The 26,678-nt window shown below is 40.5% G+C and overlaps 2 protein-coding genes across 2 annotated transcripts in view; one reads left to right on the forward strand and one right to left on the reverse strand.

The window, feature by feature from the left end:
• Positions 1 to 26,678, forward strand: part of SHC4 (SHC adaptor protein 4) — a 139,924-nt gene that overhangs the window by 84,447 nt on the left and 28,799 nt on the right. The window contains exons 5-9 of the mRNA XM_082734785.1: positions 6,756 to 6,809; positions 10,825 to 10,876; positions 20,192 to 20,315; positions 21,804 to 21,975; positions 25,231 to 25,291. Of these exons, the coding sequence (XP_082590911.1) occupies positions 6,756 to 6,809; positions 10,825 to 10,876; positions 20,192 to 20,315; positions 21,804 to 21,975; positions 25,231 to 25,291 (463 nt within the window). The remainder of the gene's footprint in view (positions 1 to 6,755; positions 6,810 to 10,824; positions 10,877 to 20,191; positions 20,316 to 21,803; positions 21,976 to 25,230; positions 25,292 to 26,678) is intronic.
• On the reverse strand, positions 939 to 2,764 carry EID1 (EP300 interacting inhibitor of differentiation 1). Its single transcript, XM_082734833.1, has one exon. The coding sequence runs from the start codon at positions 2,665 to 2,667 to the stop codon at positions 2,092 to 2,094; it is 576 nt and encodes a 191-aa protein (XP_082590959.1). The 5' UTR covers positions 2,668 to 2,764; the 3' UTR covers positions 939 to 2,091.

Here is a 26,678-nt window from a genome sequence, read left to right on the forward strand (position 1 = left end):
ATTTTAGTGATCTCTCAGATTCTGGTCTATTTTTCCAAGACCAGCAATCCAACCATCAAGAGGGGTCCGTTATGTTGTCCGGGTCTTTCTCCCCAAAATGAGTTTTCCAACTCACCAGGGAGTGATTTTCTTTTCCTCGCCTCTTGCTCCCTACTCAGTCCCAGAGAGGAACCTAATCACACTTCCTTTTTTCTTTTCTATTTTCTGACATCTTTATCTGGAGGTACATGCAACTGGTCAGTTACCTGTGTCCTGGCATCCTATGCCCCACCCCCAAATTCAGTTAGTTCACATCATACAAGCAATTATCTATCCAGACTCATCGAGTTGCAGCTATACGCTGCTTGAAAATGCAGTGAAAGTGAGGCATGGGATTGGCAGGATTCAGATGGTTAAGTACTAACATCTCACCTTCTATTATTTCCCGATCTATCTATCCTCTTCCTTACCAAGCTGGTATTTAAATAATTATGAACATTCTTATCAGTCCTCCACTTTACAGACAAGAAACCCCTTACTTAAACTAAAAGATGACTGTAATATAAATAAGGCTGAGTTGTAGTGTTTTATGTGTCCTTTACTGCCATCAAGAGCAGATGGTACCTTTTTGTTGATCATCAGACCTACTTATATACTGTTTTACTGGGCACAGCTTTCTGACATAATTATTCTTCTACAATTTCAGAGCCTTAATAACCACAGCAACATGCCACTAATAGAACAGGTTTTCTCAGGCTCGCAAATTCTTTTATAGGAATTTGCCAAGTTTAATATCCACAAGTTATTTTATAAATCAGGTATTTGAAGCTGGAGCACTTTCCCTTATAAACAGTGGTTAAATTTAAATCATAAAGTGACATCAGTAATAAAACAGAATAGCACAATACAATAAAAAGTAATGTTTAAAGTATGTGAACAATACTATTGGCCAAACAAAGTACACAGAACAAGAAATTTTATTATCTTGAATGCTGGTGCATAACCAATAACAAGCTTAATTAGAGGAGGAGACAGAGGGAAACTTCAGAAACTGAGGTGGATTTCTGGGCAGGTTTAAAACTTTTAAAGATTGAGGGCATAATTGCTCAGTCTTTTTTTTTTTTTTAAGATGTAGGTCTTTCCTTTTACTTGACATTTTCACTTTAACAGTTCTTATGTTATGAAGTTCAACCCAAGTCTTTCACCTGTAAAATTAAATGAAAAAACAGAGAGCAAGTAAAACAATTTCTCTATTACGCAGGAGTATTAGAAATCGTTTTTCTTTCACATACATTTTCATGCCTAAATTTGTGTTTATTATGTATGTTTTAATTTTTGAGTTTTAAAAATGGTAAGACAATGAATTTCCTTGAATTATAGATCACAGTAGCCTTATAAACTATCAAGATACATGTACAGACAAAATTTCAGATGCTCTTGAAAACACATTTTGAGATACAGCATACGTGATACATATTTCTTTTGGGGTTTGCTTATCTTTTGGGGATACTGAAGAATACCCAATTTATTTTACACTAAAAATTCAGCCTCTGATCACTAGCTTGTACAGACCACAAAGTAGAATCTTCAGAGTTCTCTCAAGAGGCTCTCAGTAGGCTTTCAGTCCAAATGATTCAGAAATCTTGAGTCCTAAATTGCACGTATTAGTTACTTTTTCTTATGTAATTAATATCACTGGGGTCTTGTACTTGTTTGTCTTGGTCTTATTCTTGCAAATAAGAAACTCTGGTCTTTAACTTATTTTTGCAAAACCAATCCTTAACAGTGAAATGTGAAAGGTATTTTCCCCGATGCAAGGAAAATAATCTGGATCAATGACAAAGTCCAAGCCACAAGTGTTTCAGGAGCATTCTTGAAAACAGATTTCGGCAGTCCTAAGACGTTTCTTCTCCTTCTTAACAATTCCTTTTCATAACTGTGCAGTCACTGTCCTATTATATTCTGCAAAACCACCACCACACGCAAAAAAAAAAATTTTTTTTTTGAGGATCAAGTTTTTCATTGGCACCGTACGATCTGGAATGAACCCAAAAGGCAGTGGAATGTTGGGTCTCTCCTCAAGTAGTTTCCTCCTCTTTTAACAGCATTTAATTACTCTCTATCAATAATCTCATCACAGCCGAGTTCTTCGGTCAGGCGATTGACAACCATAAGGGAAAAAAGCTCTTCGATAAAAGCCAACTGATCAAACGGGGTCTTCTCATAATGCATTTGAAACCCGCCATCCAGGGCTGCTTCCCTTGCTCTGGATGTTCTCAGAAACATCTTGTTGGCTTCTTCCAGGGCTGCGGATACTCTGTAGCCTGCGCCGCTCAGCTGCTCCTCTTCGGGATAATCATAGTCGTCCTCCCAGTCATCGAATTCCTCGCCCTCGTCCTCGCTCTCGAAGTCAGGGCCCGCGAGCTGGCCTGGCTGCTCCCCAGGGCTGGGCCGCTGAGCCAGGCCTCGTCCCCCCTGGGGTTCCGCCATTGGCTGGGCCGCCTCCTCCTCCATGGGGCCTTCCTCCTCGAGCTGTGGCGGGGCCCCGATGCGGGAGGGGTTCGGGGACGGCTCCCGGTTCCCGCTGCCTACCTCCATCTGCGGAAGGTCACCCTCGCCGGGCATCACGTCCATCTGCAGGTCGTTGCTCTCTTCATACAGCTCGGACAGCTCGTTCATTTCCGACATTGTCCAAGCAGCTCAAGCTCTGGCAAGGCGGTTTTGCAAAACCGGAGCTACGCGGCCGAGCGGTTCTGCGCGTGCGCCAACGCCGCGCGCTTGCGTGACCCCGTGCGTTTGCGCGACCCCCAGACTACGCCTCCTGCTTGGCTGGCCCCTCGGGCGGGAGGTGCGGGGAGGCGTGGTCCCGCTTTCGGTGGGTTCAAATTCCGTAGCTAGACCCTCCGCGTTGAAGAGTTCCTTAATCTGCGCTTTGCTTAACCGTTCCGCTGCTAAGGATGCTGTGAACTTGAAAATACTGCACGTGGCTTCTGTGACAACTTTTAGGCCTCCTCCCTCTGCTCCTTCCCCTCCTGCTCTCCCCTCCTGCTCCTCTTCCTCCCACGCCGGCAATCGCCTCTGCTCCAAGGCTTTAACCACCTTTCATCTATGCACTTTTTTTTTTTTTTTCAGCATAACAGTATCATTATTTTTTCACCACACCCAGTGCTCCATGCAATCCGTGCCCTCTATAATACCCACCACCTGGTACCCCCAACCTACCCCCCTTCAAACCCCTCAATTGTTTTTCAGAGTCCATAGTCTCTCATGGTTCACCTCCCCTTCCAATTTCTCCCAACTCCCTTCTCCTCTCCATCTCCCCATGTCCTCCATGCTATTTGTTGTGCTCCACAAATAAGTGAGACCATATGATAATTGACTCTCTCTGCTTGACTTATTTCACTCAGCATAATCTCTTCCAGTCCCGTCCATGTTGCTACAAAAGTTGGGTATTCGTCCTTTCTGATGGAGGCATAATACTCCATAGTGGGTACAGACCACATCTTCCTTATCCATTCGGCTGTTGAAGGGCATCTATGCACTTCTAAAATCCACACCTCCAAATCACAGTGTTCCCAGCCACACAACAACATACTGAGAACTCATGCATTCAGCGCTTCTGTTTGCCCCATCTTCAAAAAAGTTAAATTCACAAACATACTATCTATCTTAAAAAGATAGATGCTGAAGAAGTACTTGGTTCCATTTATTTTCTCAGACGGTAACCTCCCACTATGATCAGTTTGGTGTGTATTTTTTAAATCTTTTTCCTTTGCCTTTATATGGCTCTTTACCTCCTCCTGGAGGAATCTTATTTTATGTGGGGGTTTTGTTTTTGTTTTTGCATGCCTTACATAACTGTCTTCAAACAACAAAACAAAAAGCCTCTCAGCAATGTTTTGAAGATTTAGTTTTCTTAGTATACATAGATGAGTCTTTTTTTTTTCATAGCATGTCGTCTGTATAACTATAGTTGACCTAACTATGCGCAAAAAATTCCGATTTTTCGATATTATGAACTATGGGTAAATCACTTCCTCTAGATGTGATTTTTCGGTATTATGAACTATGGGTACATAACTTTTCTTTAGAATAAATAACCCAGAAGTGGAAAGGCATAATTGTAGGGTATGCATCCTTTAGTTTTTTTTTTTTTTTAAGATTTTATTTATTTATTTGACAGAGAGAAATCACAAGTAGTCGGAGAGGCAGGCAGAGAGAGAGAGAGAAGCAGGCTCCCTGCCGAGCAGAGAGCCCGATGCGGGACTCGATCCCAGGACCCTGAGATCATGACCTGAGCGGAAGACAGTGGCTTAACCCACTGAGCCACCCAGGCGCCCTGCATCCTTTAGTTTTAATACATAGTGTCAAACTGTTCTCCAAGATTGCTGTACAAATTTAAGATCCCCTCAACAGTGTTTGAGAATATCCTTGCTGCACATGGTTTTGTTGAGCAGTTTTATCAATTTAATGATATCTTGTTTTATTTTCCATAGTCTTGATTTCTTGGAGATTGAGTATTTTCCCAATATGTTTATTGAACATTTGTATTACTTAGGGAAATTAGCTGGTCTTATTTTTGGTTTATTTCTTTTTATTATTGGTTTGTAGGAATTTCTTATAAACTATATGAGTACTTTGTTTTACATGTTGCAAATATATGGTCCTGCCTGTTATTATTTGTCCCATTTCAGGGATTCTTTTTTCTTTTTTTTTGTACCACAGTCTTAAAATGAGTTTTCCTATAACCAAATTGAAGGGTTTTTTTTTTTCTATATGTCTTTTTCTTTTTTTTTAATGTAGATTTTCCTACTTCACAGATCACAAGCATAGTTTTTTATTTGTCTTCTAATATTTGAATAGATCTTTTTATGGATAAAACATTTATATAAATACTATGAGAACAGGCTTCATTTATATATTTTTTACATATATCAGCTAATTCAGCCAACCCCACTAATTTAATCACTGTCCTTTTGTTGGCTGTTTGGTGCCACAGTTGTCATAGACTAAAAGACAATGAATGTGTGAGTTTGTTTTTAGACTCTGTATTCAAATGAATTTCTACAGTTTTATAGTATATATTGCTGATAAAGAAAATCTTCTCTCTTTGCTCTTTAAAAAATTGCCTTCGTTTTTTGCACATTTGTTCTTCCATGTGAATTTTAGAAGTAGCTTGAAATGTTATCCGAATGACAAAGGTGGAATTTTTTTGGTGTTGCGTGGAATTTATAGATTAATTTGGGGGAGAATTGACATCTTTATACAATATTGTCTTCTCCTCCATAGAGGTGATATGTATCTTTCTCTTTGTTTGTGTCTTACTTATACCCTTCAATAAAGTTTTCTAAAAAGCCTTACATGATTCATACTAGCTTTATACTTAGGTACTCTTGTAAAATAGACCCTTCACTGCAATACAATGTCTGATTAGCTATTACTGGTATGTAGGAATGACAGTTGATCTTTGTATATTGATTTGTTTTTAGGAATCACTTTTAACTGAAATACAAATATAGAAAAGTGCCCACGTTATAACTGTGCAGCTGGTTATTACAAAATGGACATGTTTTGCGCGACCACGACCCCGCTCGAGAAACACCACTTGCAGTATCTCAGAAACCATTGGCTTTTTCTTCCTTTGCTCCACTATCGCCACCATCCTGATTTCAAACAGAATAAAATACTTTTGCCCGTTTTTGAACTTTAAAGAAACTAAACCATGCAGTGTATATTCTTTGTGTCTGGCTTCTTTGGCCCAAGAAATATGTTCTTTGCTACATAGTAGTCCATTGTTTGAATATCACAGTGATCATCATTGGGATTGTTTCCTGTTTGGGAATATTACAAACAGGGCAGTAATTATCTTTCTTGAGAAGATCTTTGGTGCATATATTTACACCATCCATTGGAATACAGCTAAGAGTAGAATTGCTTGGCCATCTTATGTAAGTGGAATTGTATATAGGTTAGGTTAAACAATTCTGAAGATGAGATTAGCTAACTCATGCACAACTGGTATTTCCATGAACCTTCAAAACAGTATGAGAAATACTTCTCTGTAAATTGGTCATTACACTGTGATTTCCAAACAAGCCTAAACTCTCAAGTGAAAGAGATCATCTTCTTTGCTAACTAATGCAGGTCACTTGGATAGTCTACTTCATATTGAAAACTTTAACTTTAGAGGCTTTTGGTGGTGAAGGACTGAACTCAATTCAAACTAACTTATGTAAAAATAAATAAATAAAATAGAAAAATGCATTAAAAAGATAAAGGGGGAAATGTGTTGGTTGAAATGATGGACTAAATATTACCCCCAGATTTTTTTTTTTTTTAAACTCTCAGCTCTGATATTCTCCAGAGGAAAAGCTTCATTTTTCCATCAGGCTTTTCCCAGATGTCAGCAAAAGATGGCTCCCAGAAGCTTTGGACTTAAACTAAGGCCCTTAATGGCAGAGGTGCATTCCTTCCTATTATCAATTTCACTTCCTCCCCTTGATATTGATTGGCTTTGCTTTATCCAGAGGGTAAAGCCCCTGATGAACTAGGCTTGGATCATGTGTCCAGCCATAGGAAGAGGGGCGGAGAGATTGGCATGTAAAACCTGCTTGAACCTCATGATATTGTTACAGAATGGGGATGGAGTAGTTTCAAAGATGCTGACCAGGCAAAAACAAAACATACAGCTGTATGCCCATCACTGTTAGATTGTATGTAACCAGTCATAATTAATTTGTAGCATCATATATGTTTGATCTGTTTATGTCTTACAGATTATTGCAAATCATCATATGCAGTCTATTTCATTTGCCTCTGGAGGGGATCCTGTAAGTATCGACTCACGAAAGATCTTTTTGTAAGAGTTAAAAGAACTTCCATGTCGAGCATGTTGGCCACTATCTGTCTTTTCCAGTGTTTTATTACAAGTTTTGAATAGCTGTGTACCATCAAAGATTTGGCTTTGACGAAATATTTTCTGTTACTGAATTTTAAAATATTTGGATTAGTAGGGGAGCTAATGTGTTGTGAGTCATGGAGTTATCATCTGAAACTCTTCTGGTAGGTGACATTTTAAATGTTAAGTCATGAAAAACAAATATGTTATGCATGTGTTGTCAGTCCTCCCTCAGCATCATTCTTAACACAGAGTTCCAGGCAGAGTCTTTTAAGCAATGGATTTGGCGTATGAGGGGAAGCCTTGTTGCCATTCTGGCTGTCAACCAAGGCCACCAAGTCTAACATAAAATGAGCAACCAGGTTTGCAGAAGCTCATGGAGGGAATGCTTAGCTAACAGGAGAAAACTGCAGTTCCTTCCTCCCTAGAGGCCACATTTCCCATGAATTGTGGAGACTGAGCAAGTGCTTGCTCTCTAAACCTACTTTATCGAGTAGAAGGTCATTCCCTGACTCCCTACTCCATCACTTCTGAAGCAGAGTGAAAGGAGAGAGTTGTTGAAGTTAGGAAGCTTGTGACTGACCAAGAAACAGATCTGTTTGAACTGGGGGTAGAGGGAGGATTTTGCTGCTCCATGATATTGGGACATTTTTCGTCTCCCTGCAAACATAGAGAAGCTAGAAGTGGACTGAGTTTGATATTCGTAAGGATTGAACATGAGTAAGGTCAAGAATTTAAGGGGAGCAGATATAGACCCTGTTCTTCCTGACAATGTATTACCTTCTTGTCTGCTGAGAATTTATTATTAAAGATTGTATCCTTTAGAAATAAGGGAGTAAAATCCAGTATAATAGTGTTTTTTTTTTTCTATCCCCCACATTAAGTTTCTCATTTCCAACTGAGGAATCAAAGAGAGGGTCATAAATTATAGGACATATAACTCAGAAATCTAAAAGAGGTATGGAACATTAGTAAAAACTAAATCTGGCGGCTGATGTCACTGCCAGGTGTTGATCTCTATGTTAAATATTTAAAAGGAAAAACTATTGTCTATTCTAAAATGAAATGAAGTTCTGAAGTTACTCTGTTGTAATCATTGCTTCCCTTACTGGCATCTAAAGTAAGTGACTTTCTTCCCTTGGTTGTTGGTGTAACTTTTTTGTGCGTGAAATATATAGTTAAATGCCATTTAAATTGCCCTATTCTTTAAAAATTTCAGTAATTACTTGTCTTCACATTGGCTACCAGTGACTCAAAATATTCAAGTGTGTCAAACCTAAACATCCTGTCTTCAGCACTTATTTGAAGCATATGGAAGAAAAAATCCCATTTATGGGACTTCAAGTCACTGTTTTTTTTTTTTTTTCTTTTATTAAGGGATACTTAATTTTCCCTTTAAGCTTCTCTATTTTCTCAGCTTTCAATTTGGGGTATAGTTATTTTCAAATGAATATATCAGTCCCCTGGGCCTACCATTTAATTAATATGTAAACCAAATTTTAGGAGTTCTGCCTCTTCCCCAAGAGATTCCACAGATGGCTAAGTGTGGATTCATTAGCAAACAGGGGGCATGCGAGGTGTCTAGCACATAGCAGTGGCAGTGTGGGTCCAGTACTGAACCTGAGCTTCCATCCAGCCAGCCTTGTAATCTGGCCTTGACAGTGACAGCAAAGGGACATGTTTGGTAGCAGAGAGGGTTGACTGAATCCAGCCTGAAAAGGTCAGCATTGTCTCTTCTCTTCCTAACCCATTATAGCTCAGTCATCCATAAAAGAACTCAAATACTATCCCTTAAGTGATGTAATGAGTTCTATGAGTGAAGTTTTAAAAATAATTATAGGTGTTTGCCCTAAATTTTCCTTTCATGTTACAAGGGTTGCTGTCATTTTATCATCAATATGCAAATCATCATTCACCCTTGGCATGCCTACATGAAGTCTGTCACAGTTCTCCAGAACCCTAATTCTTTTTAGATGGTCTTCACGTGCCATGAGTTCTTTAACTTACAGCCCACCAAAGCTTTGCTCTTACCAAAAACAAATGGGAAAAAATTTGTAGCCCTGTGGGGAAGTTTGTACCTACAGCTTGGTGGGGGGACCCCTGTGCTTTGTGCAACTGGGACAGAAGCCTACTATTTGAATTTAAAACAGAAAACAGGAGCCACTGCAAGAATTGGTATTCAGGGTCCCCCAGGTAAAATGCCAGGCTTTGGAGTCAGTGAGACTTGGCTTATTTAACCTTTCCTAGCTCCGGAGCCCTCATCTCTAAATTGAGGAGTGACCACCCTTGCCTCACAGCATGTGAGAATAACGTGATCTCAAGTGTGTAAGCTCCTCGCACTGTGCCTGGCACAGCGTGATGGGAGATAGCTATCAGCACCATTGCTAGTATATGGCCATAGCTTTGTTTGGGACACTCCCTAAGATCGTGTACAACTTCACAGCTAACTGGGTGCAAGATTCTAAAAGTCTCCATGGCTCAATGTGGTGCCTTTCTTTCCAAACAGATTTCCTCCCAAGTTTAAGAAATCTGGCTATTCTTCCTTACCTCTTGACCTTACCCTTACCTTTACTCTCTTCTCAAAGGCATTTACTTGTCTTCCTCTCGTCAGTCCTGAAGACAGTTCTTGGTAATGCTTCTGTATCTCTATATACTTTCTCCTTTTCAAAAATGCATTACAAGTATGTCACAAATATATTTTCTTGTATTTTTTCCATTATTTGGGCCTTTTAACATTCTTTAGATTCCCCCAGATGTGTACAGTTGTAGAATTTTAGAACTATAAAACCGCTGGAGACTGTTGGAGGATGAGGTCCCACAACCTCTTTCCCATCATCCAGTGCCCCAGACAGTGTTGCTGGTATCCTGCCACCTCTTCAACTTTATAAATAGCAGCCAAGCTCCTAGCACTTGTGGCTTTGCTTCTAAATTCATATAAAACAAAGCTCATAGATGTGACCTTATTTATTTACAAGATATTTCAAACCTTTTATCTGTTAGCATAAGATAAATTTACTTAGGCGTTTGTTATTTTTTAAAATAACTGAAGACCAGTTATGCTGACCCTGAGATCTGCTTCCTGCGTGTTTCACTATGGGTTACTCAGTGATTGCCCTTGAGGGTATTGTACACGGGCTTTTATTTCCTGCCAGTTGATTGCATCTTCCCTCTGGAGAGTCATACTTCTAATCTGCAAATGGCACTGTGTGTATTTTTTTTTCCCTGAGAACTGAGATAACAAAAAGCATCTTTAATTATTAAAATCTTATCACTCGTCAGTTTACTGTTTCAATAAAAGTCAGAATTACCAAGTGGTTTTTGTTTGATTTTACAAAGTCAGCCACACATCTTTCAAAATCAAAGTTTTCAAAAATGATTTTTCCTTTCTAGATACTGATCAAATAAATGCTTTGTATTTTTGCTTTGTTACTTCTTAACTTGCACTGCACACAAGCAAGCTAACAGCCACAAAACCCAGTGTGTCTCTGTAATTGACTTACTTTCTGACATAGATGGTGTCTCTTGGGTCAACTAGGAGATCATGGCACCACCTCCTAGTTTATGAGTCCTTCATGATGGCATAACCTCTGGTATGTCACCTGTCAACACAGGAGACACTCATGGTCTCTAACCATTTTTACAGAATGTATGTCCTAATATATTTCCTGTCTAGATTCTTTTTTAGTCTCAGTGAAAAAGTATCATTCAATCTGCCTCCAAATTTTTAATTTTCAACTTCTCTCTCCAAGGGGCAGAGGATGTGGACTTCACAATGGCTGGACTATACAGTGTGTATTTATGTTCCCTCCTAGGATGCTTTGTTTTTCTCTTTAAGTAGAAACATTTGTATGTAAGTCCTTACTTCAGTATCATGTCCTAAATGTACTCTAATCTTTGAACAGTGCGATCCATTCATATTAAATGCAATCGTTTTCCCTTTTTTATAGGATACTACGGACTATGTTGCCTATGTAGCTAAAGATCCAGTTAATCAACGAGGTATGGAAAGCAACTTCTAGATTTTCTTAAGAGCTGGTAGATAGTACCTTTAAAAAGGAACAAGCAGTTCTTTTCAATATACAGAATGAGGATCACTAGAGTGGTATAATAGTATGTGAATTTGAGCTAAAGTAAATAGCCCTGCTTCCAGAACAAAGAAGAAATAAAATATATAGCTGGGATTTAAATCCCAGTCATTTGAGGGACCCTTATACCAGAAATCTTATTATCTATTTGTATAATCAAAAGGGAAGCTGTTTTGGCTATAATAGAAGGGGCTGGCTGCCACATCCCCAGTGAATGAATAACTTACAGAGAAGACCAAGCCAGTGAGGTTATTGGCCTGCATCAGGCTTGGCAAGTGTGCTTGTGTGCATGTGTGTGTGTATTTGTGTATGTGCATACATGTATGTGAGTATATGTGTGTTGAGCCTGTGCATTTGTTGTCCAAAGTGTCCATGTCACTTTGAGTGTCTGGCTTCTTCTCATTTGGGGATCTCAGCTTAAATGTCTCTTCTTCCTAGAGATCCTTGACTGATAGCACCTCATGTCTCCAGTAACATAACCCACCTCGCTGCATCATAATACTTTATTTCTCTTCTTATTAACACTTAGTCCACATTTTTATTATTTTATTTACTCATTTGTGGATGTGTTTCACGTCTGTCCTTCCTACTGAAAGCTCCATGAGGGCAGGAACCTGTCTACCTTATTCATTGTTGTTTCCAAAGGACTCATCAAAGAGCCAGACACATAGGTGTTGCAACAAAAACAACTATCTTTGTTGAGTGTCTCAGTGAATGGAAGATTTGAACTGATTGGATTTCTCATCACCGGATTTAGGAAGATTGCCTAAGTAAACTCATCTCCCAGTGAAACTTTGGGATAGGGGCCTGAAGTTTCTTAAGTCATTGGGCCTCTTTAGACAGACATGGTTAGTGCTGCTTCTCATCCCTGATTCCGAGACATTTGACTCCATTTTTAAAAAAATTTTTAAAGATTTTGTTTTTTTTAAGAGAGAGAGTGAGAGAGAGCATGAGACGGGAGAAGGTCAGAGGGAGAAGCAGAGTCCCCACCGAGCTGGGAGCCTGATGTGGGACTCGATCCCGAAACTCCAGGATCATGATCTCGGGCAAAGGCAGTGGCTTAACCAACTGAGCCACCCAGACTCCCTTTTTTAAAATATTTTTTTTAAGATTTTTTTTTTTTTTTTTTTTTACTTAGAGAGTGAGCACATCTGATTCCTCTTTTAAGGATAAGTCTTAAGTTGCTTCTTCTCCTCAACTCGAACCTATTAGGGCAGCATTGTCTGCCACCCCAAGGATAGAGGTTGACCCAGCACATTAATTAAGTACACATGAAGTAGAATTTGGACATTCAGAGAGCCACACGACAAAGGGGTCGAAGTGTCGTACGTGGCACGCTGGGGGTGGGACAGTACATGAATGGAACACGTTTCCTAGAGTGCAGGTTCGTATGGAGAATGGAGAAAAGAATTCTGAGAGACATCCAGAGGGAGATAGAATATAGCTGATCAGTAGGTACTTAATCTCCGAGTAAATGGGTGGAAAATGCTGTTTATAAAGCAAAGTTTCAGAAAGATTTATTTGGGAATAGAGTGGATGCAGAGAGAAACTCAAGGCAGGGAGATCTGTTTGGAAGCTATTATGACAGTCAAAAAGGAAATGATGAGGACCAGCTGCTGGCACAGGACCTGGCACGTAGTAGATGAGCAGCAAATGCTTGCCAAAAGCACAACGGCTCAGTGAGATGGAAAAGAAGAAACAGGTGACAAGAACCAAGCAATACTCCACTGAAACTGACTCACTGTAAGCCGTATGATGAAGAATGGATTACCATCAAAGAGGAGGACGAGAGACAGGAACTACTGCAGGGGATCGGGGGTGTAGGAATGGAACACAACCAAAGATACCAGAAAAGAGCAACCTCTTTTAATTAAGCCCGGGTTTCTCGAGAGAATAACTGCATGCTATTTTGGGGAAGGGCTCTGAACAACAAAGCCTTTTCTCTTAACCTGAAAGGACAGGGTGAAAGGAAGAACGAATAGATCAGGAACTTTAGATGTTTAGTAGCTTTGCCATCCGTCACTGCATAGCTCAGTCGTGTCATTCCTCTTCCATGAATGCTGGTGACGAGTTCAAAGACTGATGCTAGTAGCTTGCTTTCTAGGGCAACGGGTCTACCTAGAAAATAGATGATTTAGAAGCATAGGGTCTTTTTCCGGGTGCCTGGCTGGCTCAGCCTGTTAAAGCGTCTGACTCTTGATTTCAGCTCAGGTCATGATCTCAGGGTCCTGGGATCAAGTTGGCATCAGACTCTGCGCTCATTGCGGGGGTCAGGGTAAGGTTTCTCTCTCTCCCTCTCCTTCTGTCCCTCACCCGGGCACTCTCTCTAGAATAAATAAATCAGTCTTAAAAAAAAAGAAACAGTAATTTTCTTGGATTAAAAAGTTAGCATCTCCTCATCCTTATTGCTCCTTTTCCAGCCTCCTCCTTCCCTTTCTTATTTATCTTAGTTTTGGAAACTTCCATGAGAAGCCACCCTGTTGTCAGCATAGCCCCCTGCTTGCACACCCCTCTAGTGTCAAATCCCTTCTCCTCACCTGAGCCCCTGGGCTTTAATTTGTGCACAGAGGTGCTGACACAGCTTTCAAGCCTGCAAATAATTATTACATACTAATATGAAAGGGGCTGAGCTAATCGCTGTGAAGGTAAAACAATTCCTGCTCAGCCTGGGCTCATCATTTAGTGGGAGAGAGAACCTGGCGTGTTGGAGGTGCATGGGAGAAGGGGGGGGGGCAACCACAGCATGTGGACACAGCAGGTGCTCCGTCAGGACTTGTGGGAGAAGTGAGTCCAGGCCCCGGTGAAAGAGCCGTGTAATGAGAGCTAATGGCTGGGTGTTTGGGTGTGTGAGTGTGTGTGTAAAGGTGGGGTTGCAGAGAATGGAAGGAAAAGTAGTAGGGGAGCCATGGCTGAAAAGCTTGGCCTGAAACAGAGTGTAGAGGGCTTTGAATGATGGCCACAAGGTCACTGGGAGCCTCTGAAGATTTTGAGCTTTATAGACATTATTCTGGCTTCTGCCATTTTACTGAAATGGCAGAATGATAACTTTTCTGGCATTTGTTTTTGTGAAAGTGATACCAGAGGGCGGAAAACAGTCTGGAATTGTGGAGTCCAGTTCGGAGGACATTTTATTAGTCCCAGGCAGGAATGGTACTGCTTACGCTGGGGGAGGAAGGAACATTTTGGACACATCTGTGAACTAATGGAAACTGGCAACAATTTAGATAGGAAGGTTGTGGAAGAAATAGAAATCAGATGTTCCTGAGGACTTAGATATATATATATACAATGCAAAGACCTCTATACAGGGGGTGGGGGAGGCTTGTAGTAAGTATATAATAAATGGTAACTATTATTATCCTGTGTGATATGGATTAGTGTTGCCATTAAAGAAACAGGGATTATTACAAACTGGAAAAAAGACAATCCACTAGAGAAACGGGGAAAAGACCTACCGTTTATCGCATGCTTGCCACATGGCAGGCGTCGTCTCATTTCATCCTTACAGCAACCCTCTGAGGTCAGTGTTAATTTATTCTTTATTATAAAAGCAAGCTCTGGCGTTGAGAAGAGTGAAATTGTTTTCTGAAGCTCAGCCATCCACTTCCGAATCAACTTCCAGGGTCTGAGCACACCTTTACAAAAGAACATTACAAGGCACTGAGAAGCATTTAAAAAATTTTACAGGTTTACTAGCTATGTTGTTAGCAATCAAATTATCATAGATATCGTATTTCATCTTCAAATTTCAAATACATAAAAAAGGTAAAATGGGTTTAAAGTAGTAGTTATTCTTAACAATGCCGGCAGGAGCACGGATCCAAATGTTTTGGAGAGCAAGTTGACAATTTGCATCCAAAGACTTAAAAAAGTAAATATTTGAACCAGCAATTTAACTTCCAGAGAAATAATTAGGATATGCACAAAGATTAAACAATAAAGATCATTGTCATATATTATTTATATAATAGAAAAACTGTAATTCAATATTCATGAATAGCAAATTATGTAAATGAATCCATAGAATGTACTACCACGGCAGCAATTTAAAGCTAGTGTTACAGAAGAATAAATAATAACCTGGGGTAAATGTCGACAATGTTATCAAGTGCAAAAAGCAGATTGTGAGAAGTGTGTGTAATATGACCCCAGGTAATTTTTTGGAGGTAGATATACTTAAGAAAAAGATGTCAAAATATTAATAGCAGTAATCTTTAGGTAATGAGACATCTTTTTTTTCGTGGTGCCTTTTTATTTTCTAAAACTCCTGCAATGAATATTTATTATATTTGTAAAGAGAAAAAATTATCTAAATCCTTGAATAAATTTTAAAAAATGCTGAAACCAGAAAGAAGACGTTATAGAATTACATAATGAGTTTGGTTCATGTAGGGGAAATATTTCGTAGGCAGGAGAAGCTCAAGGTCGGGAATGGGAGATGTAGGGGGAACTGAGGGGGGAAAGGAATGGGAGGATGAGAGGATGGGGACTGGGGGAGACAGAGATAGAGACAGAGACCAGGCTTTCAAGTTCAGGTTTGGGGAAACTGCGACTTCATAGCCCTAAGAGTAAGATCACTGAAGGAGAAACCTCGAAAGGAGAGGGCCAAGAGTCTCAGGGAGTAGAAGTCAGAAGAGACTGTGAAGAGCCAGAGGGATAGGCAGGGGAAGGAGAGAAAGTCAGGAGATGAGTATCATCTAAGAAGGACGGAGAGCGCATTTCTCTGGGAAAAGACATCCCAGAATAAGACACCTCAGAACGCCACATGCTGAAAAGGAGTTAGGGGCAGTGAAGGCGGAAAATGCCCTTCTGTCCAGCAGTTAGCAGGCCATTGTTCCCCCTGGGAAGCACAATGTCAGTGGATGGGATAAAGGGCAGGAGGAAGCCAACCTCAGGGATGAGGAAGAACATAGCCCAGCAGTCAGGGGAAACCAGGGCTCAGTGCTAAGAACCCTGAATGTTCCCACTGCTTCTTGTTTGTACAATTCAGTTTTAGCGTTAGTCTACTCAAGTCAGGGCAGTGGTCACTTTTTCCCATCTTGGCTAGGACCTCTTAGTGAACTCCACATTTTATGAAAAGCCTTTTCTGTAGAAAAGGCTAGTTACTCTAAGAATGTTTTGAATTTACTTAGTGACTAATACAGCTTGCCCTGTAATTGCTGTGGATAGGATTTCCGTATTCTCTTCACCTCTCACTCCAAGTGGGTAGTAGTCCAGGAAGGTTTAAATATTTTCTCTGTATCTAGTATGTGAAGAGGCCCCAGTTTACATGGGAACAGGAAGGCCATGGTTCTGTCTTTGAAGAAAGTTTAAAAAAATTTTTTAAAGACTTAAAAACAATTTAAATTAACCTATTTGTTTATATTTATGGTTATGGTTATAAAATATATGGATGACTGCCCTGGTGACATCAGGTAACTATGGACTTGACTAGCTAGCTTGCCTCTTTGGGCTAGTTTTTTCCTAGGCCTGGAGGGCTCGTTGTTTCAGTACTACAGCACCATCTGGTGGTTGACCTGAGGTGCTGCACTTTTGAATATTGTGTTTATTTGAAAAACAAAAAAACAGAAACAAAATAATAATTTTTAAAAACCTGGGTCTGTTAAAAATAAATGTAAACTAGTAAAGAAAGGCCTGGTATCCTCTAAGAATAGTTCTCAGCCTCTTTTTTTTTTAATTGAATATTCAGTTAGGAAACCAAATGAAAAAAATTGAAGCCTATGTATCTAAGATTTTTAAAAATCCTCCTTAATGTAGTACTTGATACCCAAAGGTAGAATTATGGGTCTGTCTGGCTTCAGTTGGAATGAAAAGAACCCATATTTGCATCTGATTCTATCTCGGGCCTTCATGCAAAGTTACCGTGTCATTGGAAAGCCACATTCCTTTTTTGGCCCTTGGGACTTTTCATATACTTGTCTTTCCTTCCTTCCCATTAGCTAAAAATTGGTCAATTCTTGGCCAACCTGACTGCTTATCCAAGCTTTTGGAGATGGGTCTAACCCTGAGAAATGGACACATTTGTATGTGATTCAAAGCCTATCTGTACGTTGGCCCATGACCTACCTCAAAAAGAACCAAGACAGTGTTTACAGGGCAGCATGTCTGTAAGTAGCAACAACAGCACTGTGTGTGTTCGCTGAAGGCATAGGATATCTACACAGGGTCTGCCTTTTTGTCCAGTGTCATTCCTTTCATGGTGATGGGCACCACTGTTTGTTTTCTACTGAATCTTCTCAAAAGAGTAATATGGCAGTAATGAGGTTATCCAAAGCAAAGCAGAAATGTTGGTAGCATCAGCCCCTTCTGTTCCCCAGAAGGCTTGAGCCGCTGTGACAGAGGGAGGTTAGGATCTCTATAAAGCAACAAGGGACTTCAAAGATCACCAATGCCTTGTCTCGACAGGTCAAGTTATTGCTGCAAAGTAACTTATTCAGGGTCACAGAGACTGTGGCGTAATCGGAATTTGAAGCTGAATCTGAATCTTTCCATGGAGTTCTTTGAAGTGTTCTTGTTTTCTCACCCCTTTAAAGGGAGATACACTCATTTTTTCTTTGTGTGTATAGACGTATGTACATTTGTTTGAATTTCCTGCCTTTCTCATTATCTTCCTTATTTTCGTCTTCTTCTTGAACCTAAGAAAAAAATAAAATTAAAAAATAATTTTCTATATGTTGATATATATCTGATATTGACTTTATTTCAAATTGGACCAGAAATTTATGAGACAAAAAACAAAGGAATTCAAGTGAATTGCCTTTTCTTATCTTTAGGTAATACAACTTCTCTTTGCTCAGCTGGAGGGCACTTTCCAAGGGTACTTTGTAGGTTGAAGGCTGTCTCCAAGAGCAAAGCGAGCAGTGATTCACACTACTCAGTGGCTGGAAGAACCTGCCTCACTATGGGACTCACTGCAGGTGTCAGTCTTATCAATGCAATTGAAGACAACTTCTCACACTAGAATTATTGATGCGATTCAGGAAGATCAATATGTATTCAGTCAACACAGTTTTTAAAACACCTTCTATGTGTTGGTCATGTGTGACCAACTACTGCAAAAGAAGGGCAATTTAAAATTCACGTTTAAAGATAGATCAAACATTTTCCTTTATTCTTATATCCTATATCCTTAGAAAGGATATACATTTATAGATGTTCCTAATTGGGATTTGAAACTAGAATTAGCTCCAAAGTCTATATCAGGATCCAAGTTGGTTGTTTAAAGGGACAACCTTATAAGAAATGGATGATAAGGGGCGCCTGGGTGGCTCAGTGGGTTAAAGCCTCTGCCTTCGGCTCAGGTCATGATCTCAGGGTCCTGGGATCGAGCCCCGCATCGGGCTCTCTGCTCAGCGGGGAGCCTGCTTCCTTCTCTCTCTCTGCCTGCCTCTCTGCCTGCTTGTGATCTCTCTCTGTCAAATAAATAAATAAAAATATATATATAAAAAAAGAAATGGATGATAATTCTTCTAGAGATTGGACACCTCAGCATTGTTTGATTTAGTAAAACCACACACACACAAACACAAACATAAGCCTTCTAAAAATATTTAAATCCTTTATTTTATCATTTTTTTTAAAAGATTTATTTATTTATTTTGGAGAAAAAACACAAGCAGGAGAGGGAGAGGGAGAGAGAATTCCAAGCAGACTTGAGCTCAGCGTGGAACCTGACCTGGGGGCTTGACACAGGATGCCAGGATGACCCTGAGACCATGAGCTGAGCTGAAACCAAAAGTCAGATGCCCACCAACTGTGCCACTGAGGCAGCCCTTCATTTAAATCCTTTAAATGAAAGTCAAGTTAGTTCCCGAATGAGAATTATCTGGAGATTCCTTGAGATAAGTATTAACATAAGGCTAAGAAAAGACACAGTTGTAGGTTCTACTATTACATACTGGTATAGGCTCTGCAAATTCTATCAGATGGAAATGAATTACCTTTTCCTCTAAATAGATAACAAAATCCTTTCCAGGACAACGCGAGCATAAAATCGTGCTTCCAAGTCAGCACAGTTAAATCATTCTATAAAGGCAGCTCTCTCCCCTCTCCTGTGGTGGCCCTTTCATTAATGTGCTCCAGTGTTGGCTTCACTGCTCCCGAGATCCATGAAGCTCCTGGGCATCTCCTCTCATTCCTCATGCACTTGATCAAGCCTTTCGATTCTTAGAGAATAGCCAGCAATTTTTCTAACACTCTGGTATCTATTTAACTGTTATCAGAACTTTTTCTCATCCCTCCATGCTTCAGGCTATCCAAGCCAAGATATTTTTAAAAAAGTATTATTTCTCCTGGGACTTATTGCCTGTCTAAGCCATCCTTATGACACTCGCATTTCAATTAAATCTCCATTCTGCAAGGCCCTAAGCAAGATTCCATACTCTCACCAAAGCATTCCATATGGTGGAAGGTAAATTTATAGTCCCCGAACACAAGCTCCTGGTTCTATGTGGCAGCAGATTTGCTCATTTGTGATACTCTCCTAGCTTCACCCGTCCTAATTTATTTCTGTAAATTACTTGTGCAAATTTCATTTCCCCCTTCCCAGTAGCTGCTTCTCAGAGAAAATACCTAATAAAAAATTTAATATCTTTTGGTCATCATCACAAAACTTGCTTTTTAAAAAAATATATTTTTTTGATACTTGATGGAGATAGTTCTTTAGTAGGATTTTGAAGACAGGGATCATCACACCATTGTCACTTTATAGTAGCAATGACAGGGCAAAGGGGTGTTATAAAGCTCCTGCCTTCACCAGCAGCTCATCCCACACTTTGAGGGGAGTGGGGTGTGGGGAAGTCAGGGGGGAGGTTTGGAAAGTTATATTTTTGCAAAGACAAAGTACCATGCGAAGACCTCATCTTCCTGCCAGATTGCTGCCCTAAGTGTCTCCTGTACTGAATTCTAGAGCTAACATTGAACTCGAGTCACATTATTGGTTAAGATCAGTCTAGTTTTATAAAAGAGAGGGCCCCAAAACCTATCTTGAGACCAGAATTTGTCAGTGTTCTGAAGTATCTAAATGGAGAATACTTAGGTTTCTTCTCTTTGATGCATATGAAGTAGGAGGTACTCTTCCGCCCCTGGAAGGCTGAAGAGTGCTTGTAAACCTGCTCCCTTTTACTCAGTTAAAAGTTCATGTTCTGAAAGTATTTTAACTTTATATAACCTCTTCTTGTTGAAAATTTATGACAGTTTTTTTTCTTTGTTTTTGTACACCCTCTTGCAGCCTGTCACATACTGGAATGCCGCAGTGGGATGGCCCAAGATGTCATAAGCACCATAGGGCAGGCTTTTGAACTCCGGTTTAAACAGTATTTGAAAAATCCTTCTTTGAATACTTCTTTTGAAAGGTCAGCCAAGTGTTCTATAATTACTTGACTTACTGTATTGATTCTGTTTTATTTTAAAATGAATTTTCAAGCTCATTTCTTTTCTAACAAATAGGCAGTTTCAGTATGAACACGTAATGGCATTTTCTATTTTCCTTCCATTTATATTTGTCCAGATATTTCCTCTTGCTTTGTTTCAAAATTAAAAGAGACACTCAAAGTAGGAAGGGGTCTGCCCTGTTTCTCTGCTATTCTACAGAGCTATGAATTAAGTGGTATCATAAAATAACAGACATCAGTACATTTCTCAGAATTGTCAGTCCCAGATCCCTTGCATACAACTTAAAAAAAAAAAAATCAAGAATGAAGTGCAAAATAGTAAGAATCGAATGTCTGTAGCTAGAATCACTGTTAGTTTGCTGGTTTGCAGTGTAAATAGAGCTAATGTGTGGAGGGCTGGAAGGTGATGTGAACCAAGGAAGTGGGGGGTTCTGTCTGAGGCACAGAGAGTCTGTAAGGAAAGCCGAATCCTTCAGGCCATACAGACTCCAGCACGTGTGGGGTGTGGTGAGGCCTCTGCCTTGGAGAATTCACACGGAGAGACAAAACTCACTCTTGGCCCCTTATAAATGCACTCATCCCCCAATTATTTTGTGTATCAGTAAACGCTGGGTTTGGGGATCTGCTTTTATAAGGTGGTCTGGGGTAGCAAACGAGAGGGGGTTACCAGGAGGCCTTCATGTTGAATTTTTCCCAGGATAACATTTACATCTTAGTGCTATCATGCTGTTGACATGTAATGAACCCAAAAAAACTATGTCGGTTGTTAGTGGAGTCGGTTCAATCCAAAAGGACTTGATTTATTCTTTTTCATAAGAAACTTCTACTAATTCCAATTTGGAAGGAAAGTTGTTTGTTTTTTTGTCCTGTTTCAGTTTTTAAAACAATGCATGTTTACATAAATCTACCCACTTGCCACATATGGTTCCAATATTTCTTTATAAATCCCATATAGTCCTCCAGATTTGTGCAGACAAGATAGCTGGCCAGAGCCCTTATGCTTTTCATTGGCCAGGCCCTCTGCCCAATATCTAATTTTTTTTTTTTTTAGGAAAACATTTCCAAAATGGTACAATCAAAGCATGCTAAAGATATTAAGGAAAACCTTATTTTTATATCCTACTGACAAAAATGACATACATTCAGAGAGCTCATAGGTATGTGTGTATGTGTGTGCGTGTGTGTGTTTCTTAACCACTGGGAGGAGACACAAAAGCATCACCCTTGGCACTTTCTGTTGGCTTAGCCTACTTTAATTGTCTATGGAAAGCTAAACAACCATCTGGCTGCTTCCATCCAGATGTTTGACATCACTTCCGAACAGCTATAAACTTAAAACTTGAATGCAGAGTTTTTCAGGATGATTTTGTGTGGTTCCGATCCCTCTGCCTCCCCTGCAGCATCCGAATTCCCGCCCAGCTTCTAGGGGATTCTTTTTTTCCCTTGCAGTGAGGAGGTGCCCAGTGATGGTCCCAGCGAGGAGAGAGAAGACCCTGAGTACTACAATGAAATCCCAGGGAAGCAGCCACCTGCGGGGGGCGTTTCCGACGTGCGGCTCAAAGTCCAAGCCACAGAACACATGGCTTACTGCCCCATTCGGTGTGAGAAGTTGTGCTATTTGGTAAAGGATGTTTTATTGTTACTGAAACTTAGCAACGCGATTCTGTCCTTGCGCCTGGAGAGTTTAATTTGAGAGTTTCCAAATGCGAGTTTAGAGAAACTATCATCCTCCTCAGGACAGAGCCAGAGAATGAATCACTGTCGGAGCCCGCACTCCATCATTTTCACTCCGAGTCCCCCGCCCTCGGCCTACGTGGGTGGCTTCACGTCTCCCTTTGCTGGGAAGACCCTGGCAGGCCAGCATGGGGTGCTCCACGTCACCCGTCCCCATCTCCAGTCTTGCTCTGTTCTCCTTGCTCCTCCTCAGCTCCTGGCCCCCCCAGCCAGTCCTGCCCCTGAGCTCCTGGTCCCATCGCCCTTCCAACCCTCTGCCTTGGTTCTGTCCATTAACCTCCCCCCCCCCCCCCGCCCCATCTCAATCTTCACTTATTCTTTGTCTACTGGTTATCTCTTCCAGAAATAAATTTGGACCCCTCCAACCAACTCGTAATGTCTCACCTCCTTCTCATTTTCCTTATACGCACAGACATCTAGAAAACGTTGTCTCTATCACATCAGCACTGAATTTCTAAGATCTGAATTCTGCTTGACAACTTGACAGAAATGACCTGTACAGTAGTCAACTGTGGTTCACCGATGGCTTAATTGCTAAATGAGTTTTCTTCTTCAATCTTCTGAACCTGTCTACAGAATTGGGTACCTGCAGGCTGACTCTTCCTCTTTTTAGACCTCTTCTCTGATCTTCTAAAGCAGTTCTATTGTGTCATTCTTACCCCCCATCTCTAGTTGCTGCTTTTTTCACTTTATTTCATGTTCTCCAATAATTTATTATGAATGTTTTCAAACATACAGAAAAGTTGAAATAATTATGCAGTGAACACTCATACATTCACCATCAAGAGTCTACAGTTAACTACAATTAACGTTTCACTGAATTTGCCCTGTCATCTTATGTAGCTATCATCCATGAACATATCTTATTGTTGGTATGTTTCCAAGTAAGTTACATTTTTCTTTTCTTTTCTTTTTGGCATCTTTTTTAAAATTTAAATTTTGTTAGATAACGTATAGTGCAGTATTGGTTTCTGGACTAGAATTCAGTGATCCACCACTTACATACAACACCCAGGGCTCTTCACAAGTGCCCTCCTTAATGCCCACCCCCCACCTAGCCCATTCCCCACCCACCACCCTCCATTAACCTACCGTATGTCCTCTGTCATTAAGAGTTGTGCGCCTGGGTGGCTCAGTGGGTCAGAGCCTCTGTCTTCAGCTAAAGTCATGATCCCAGGGTCTGGGATCAAGCCCCACATTGGGCTCTCCGCTCAGTGGAGAGCCTGCTTCTCCCTCTCTCTCTTCCTGCCTCTCTGCCTACTTGTGATCTCTGTCTGTCAAATAAATGAATAGGGTCTTTAAAAAAAAAAAAGAGTTTCTTATGGCTTGTTTCCCATTTTCCTTTCTTCCCCCTCTTTCCATATGCTTATATGATTTCTTTCTTAAATTCCACATGTGAGGGGCGCCTGGGTGGCTCAGTGGGTTAAGCTGCTGCCTTCGGCTCAGGTCATGATCTCAGGGTCCTGGGATCGAGTCCCGCATTGGGCTCTCTGCTCAGCAGGGAGCCTGCCTCCCCCTCTCTCTCTCTCTGCCTGCCTCTCTGCCTCCTTGTGATCTCTGCCTGTCAAATAAATAAATAAAAATCTTTAAAAAAAAAAAATTCCACATGTGAGATCATATGGTATTTGTCTTTCTCTGACTGACTTATTTCACTTAGCATCATACACTCTAGTTCCATCCATGTCATTGCAAATGGCAAGATTTCATCCTTTCTGATGGCTGAGTAACATTCCATTGTGTATATGCCACATCTTCTTTATCCATTCAATAGTTGATAGACATTTAGGTTTTCTCCATAGTCTGACTATTGTTGATAATGCTGCTATAATATCTTTTCTTTATATCTGATTTTCTTACTCCCTCCCCTGCAAACCCAAGCCCTTGACCTTACCATCCTTTCTCTGTCTTTGGCCTTCCCCTTGTCCTTGATTTCTCTTCTGGCATGACACTTGTGTACACACTCCTCCAGCTTCTCTGTTTTCAGCCATTACCTATCTCTCCAGGTATAATGCCATAAGCATTACATTGTTTGTCTTAAGATTGAACTCAGCATTTTCTCTGTGACTCCAAACCACAATCCTCTATTGATTTACTCGTGTATATTAATGGCACTGCTGTTATGTCATTAATCTGCAGTCTTTTGTTTTTCTCACACTTTGGACTCCATATCAGCTCAGTCTTCAAGACCTAGGAGTCTAAAACGAAATCTTTTGAATCTACCCAACCTCTGTCATTCCTGTTGCACCTTTTAAGTTCTGGTCTTCACTTGCTCTCATGATTCTGAAAACCCCTTCCTTGTCTCTAATTTCATTCCCCCAAAGCCTTCTGCATGGTACTGCCAGAATGATCTTTCTGAAGTATAGATATTGTCCTTTTCAAAGACATCAGTGATCTCATTCCATTATTGAAGACATCTATCTATCTATTTATCTATCTATTATATTTGGGATTATTGCAACCCCTTTTTTTTTTTTTAAATTTTATTTATTTATTTATTTGACAGACAGAGATCACAAGTAGGCAGAGAGGCAGGCAGAGAGAGAGGAAGGGAAGCAGGCTCCCTGCTGAGCAGAGAGCCCGATGCGGGGCTCGATCTCAGGACCCTGGGATCGTAACCTGAGCCGAAGGCAGAGGCTTTAACCCACTGAGCCACCCAGGTGCCCCTCATTGCAACCCTTTGATGGAAAAGATTTTCAAAGATGGAAAGTGACCCGGGCATAACCTCAGTAGAGTAGGGCTCCAATCTGTCACTCTTAGATAGAGGTTTGCTAAATACTGAGTGTTTATACAAGTGTCCTGGAAATCACACTTTCTGGCTGAGACTCGGATTGAGTCCTGGAATGGGACCTCCCAAGCAAAGCAGTAACCCTCAGGCTATAGGCCTTATATCGGCAGCCTTTATGGCTCCCTGCTTCAGACCCACCTCTGCAGCCCGCAGGGAATGCACTATCACAGGAGTCCCCACTCCCCACCCCAAATCTCAGTTTCCTATCAGACACTTGCTGTGTCAGAAAGTGAAGTTGTCTGCTGGGAGCATTACTGGTGTTACTAGCGTTCTGTTTGTCCTGTTTGTTTTTTGAAAGTTTGACTGTATGCTGCGTTTGTAAATGTTTCACAATTTTTTTTTTCTTTTTTTGTGCAGCCTGGGAACTCCAAGTGTAGCAGTGTGTACGAGAACTGTTTAGAACAAAGCCGAGCAATAGGTAGGTACAATTGTCTTTCCCCATCTGCCACTCTCCTTATTCCTTGCAAGTCATATGGGGGTGTGTGGCCCTGGCTCTTAAACACCTCAGGGGGAAGGCGGGTGTATATAACCAGACACATAATGCTTCAGCTGCAGGCTTCCCACATTCTGAGCGGCCCAGAATGCCACATGTGCGTCACTTGGACTGTTCATGGTTTTGCCTCGTGCTTGTGTGCTCGACCACACCATCATTCTACCTTAGGAAGTCTTGCCCTGCTTTCACATCATCTTACGTCTTCCTGGAAAGCTGCTTTCTCTGCTTAAAACTCAAGGGAGTTCCACTTCAAAGAAGATCAGACATTAAGTTAATGTGAAAATTGATGTGTGTCAAATCCATTAGGATTAAGATAAAATCTTTTAAGCAGAAAACAAAAAGAAATCTGAAATGTGAGGGTCCCAATTAGGGGCCCATGTACCTCACACTTCCCAGGGAATTAAGTGTCTTATTACTGCACGTGATAATTGGGGTTGGACACAACTTTCCCACAACACAAATGTAGAACATCAGCCACCAAACTGGAAATATGGTTCCATAAGGTCATGCTGCTAGTTAGTCATTTAATTCTTATAAATTGTTGAAAGTACTTATTTCTTTGGGAAGCAAAGTTTTGCAGCATTAGAGGGGGAGAGAACTGGATGATATAAGTAATAGGATGGAGGATAAAGTTGGGTAATGAAACTCAGGGACTTAAATTAGCAGGAACTTACTCCCTAGAAGGTAGTCATTTCTAAGGATACTTTCATACTTCCTCCTTCGGACTTATGCCAATGTAATCTATAAATTTTATTATTGTTGTTTTTTGAGAGAGAGAAAGAGAGAATGGGGGGGGCCAGGGGAGAGGGAGAGGGAGAATCTTACAATATGGGGCTTGATTTCACAACATTGGGATCATGACCTGCGCTAAAATCAAGAGTCAAATGCTTAAGTGACTGAGCCACCCAGGTGTCCCTAATTTTATTATTTCTTGTACGGGGGGATACATGAAAATTTATCATTTTAGGTACAGCTATGATTACTACCTCCCTCTACCGTGCAAAAATAATAGGAGTAGTGAGCTAAGACAGTATTGTTAACTCTCTAAAAATATGGTTCTTTTTGATAGATGTTAAAATTCCATGCCATTATTTAAAGTTATTAACAACTTTAACCTAACTTTTAATAATATGACTAAAACAAATTAAGCTAATGGTAAGTGTAAATGTCTTTTTACACCTCTGATCCCTAGAAGCTATATTCCTCCCTCGCTCCTTTCCCTTACTCAGAAATCCCTAAGCTAAGGGTTTAATAATAGTCAGGACCATATCACATATGCCCTGTAGCATGATAATCATTTCCTGCCTGTGCT

Source organism: Mustela nivalis (genome assembly GCF_964662115.1).
Source record: "Mustela nivalis genome assembly, chromosome: 6".
Classification (NCBI taxonomy): domain Eukaryota; kingdom Metazoa; phylum Chordata; class Mammalia; order Carnivora; family Mustelidae; genus Mustela; species Mustela nivalis.

Excerpts from the sequence above, each read along its gene's own strand:
- EID1 (XM_082734833.1), bottom strand. The coding sequence starts at position 2,667 with ATGTCGGAAATGAACGAGCTGTCCGAGCTGTATGAAGAGAGCAACGAC.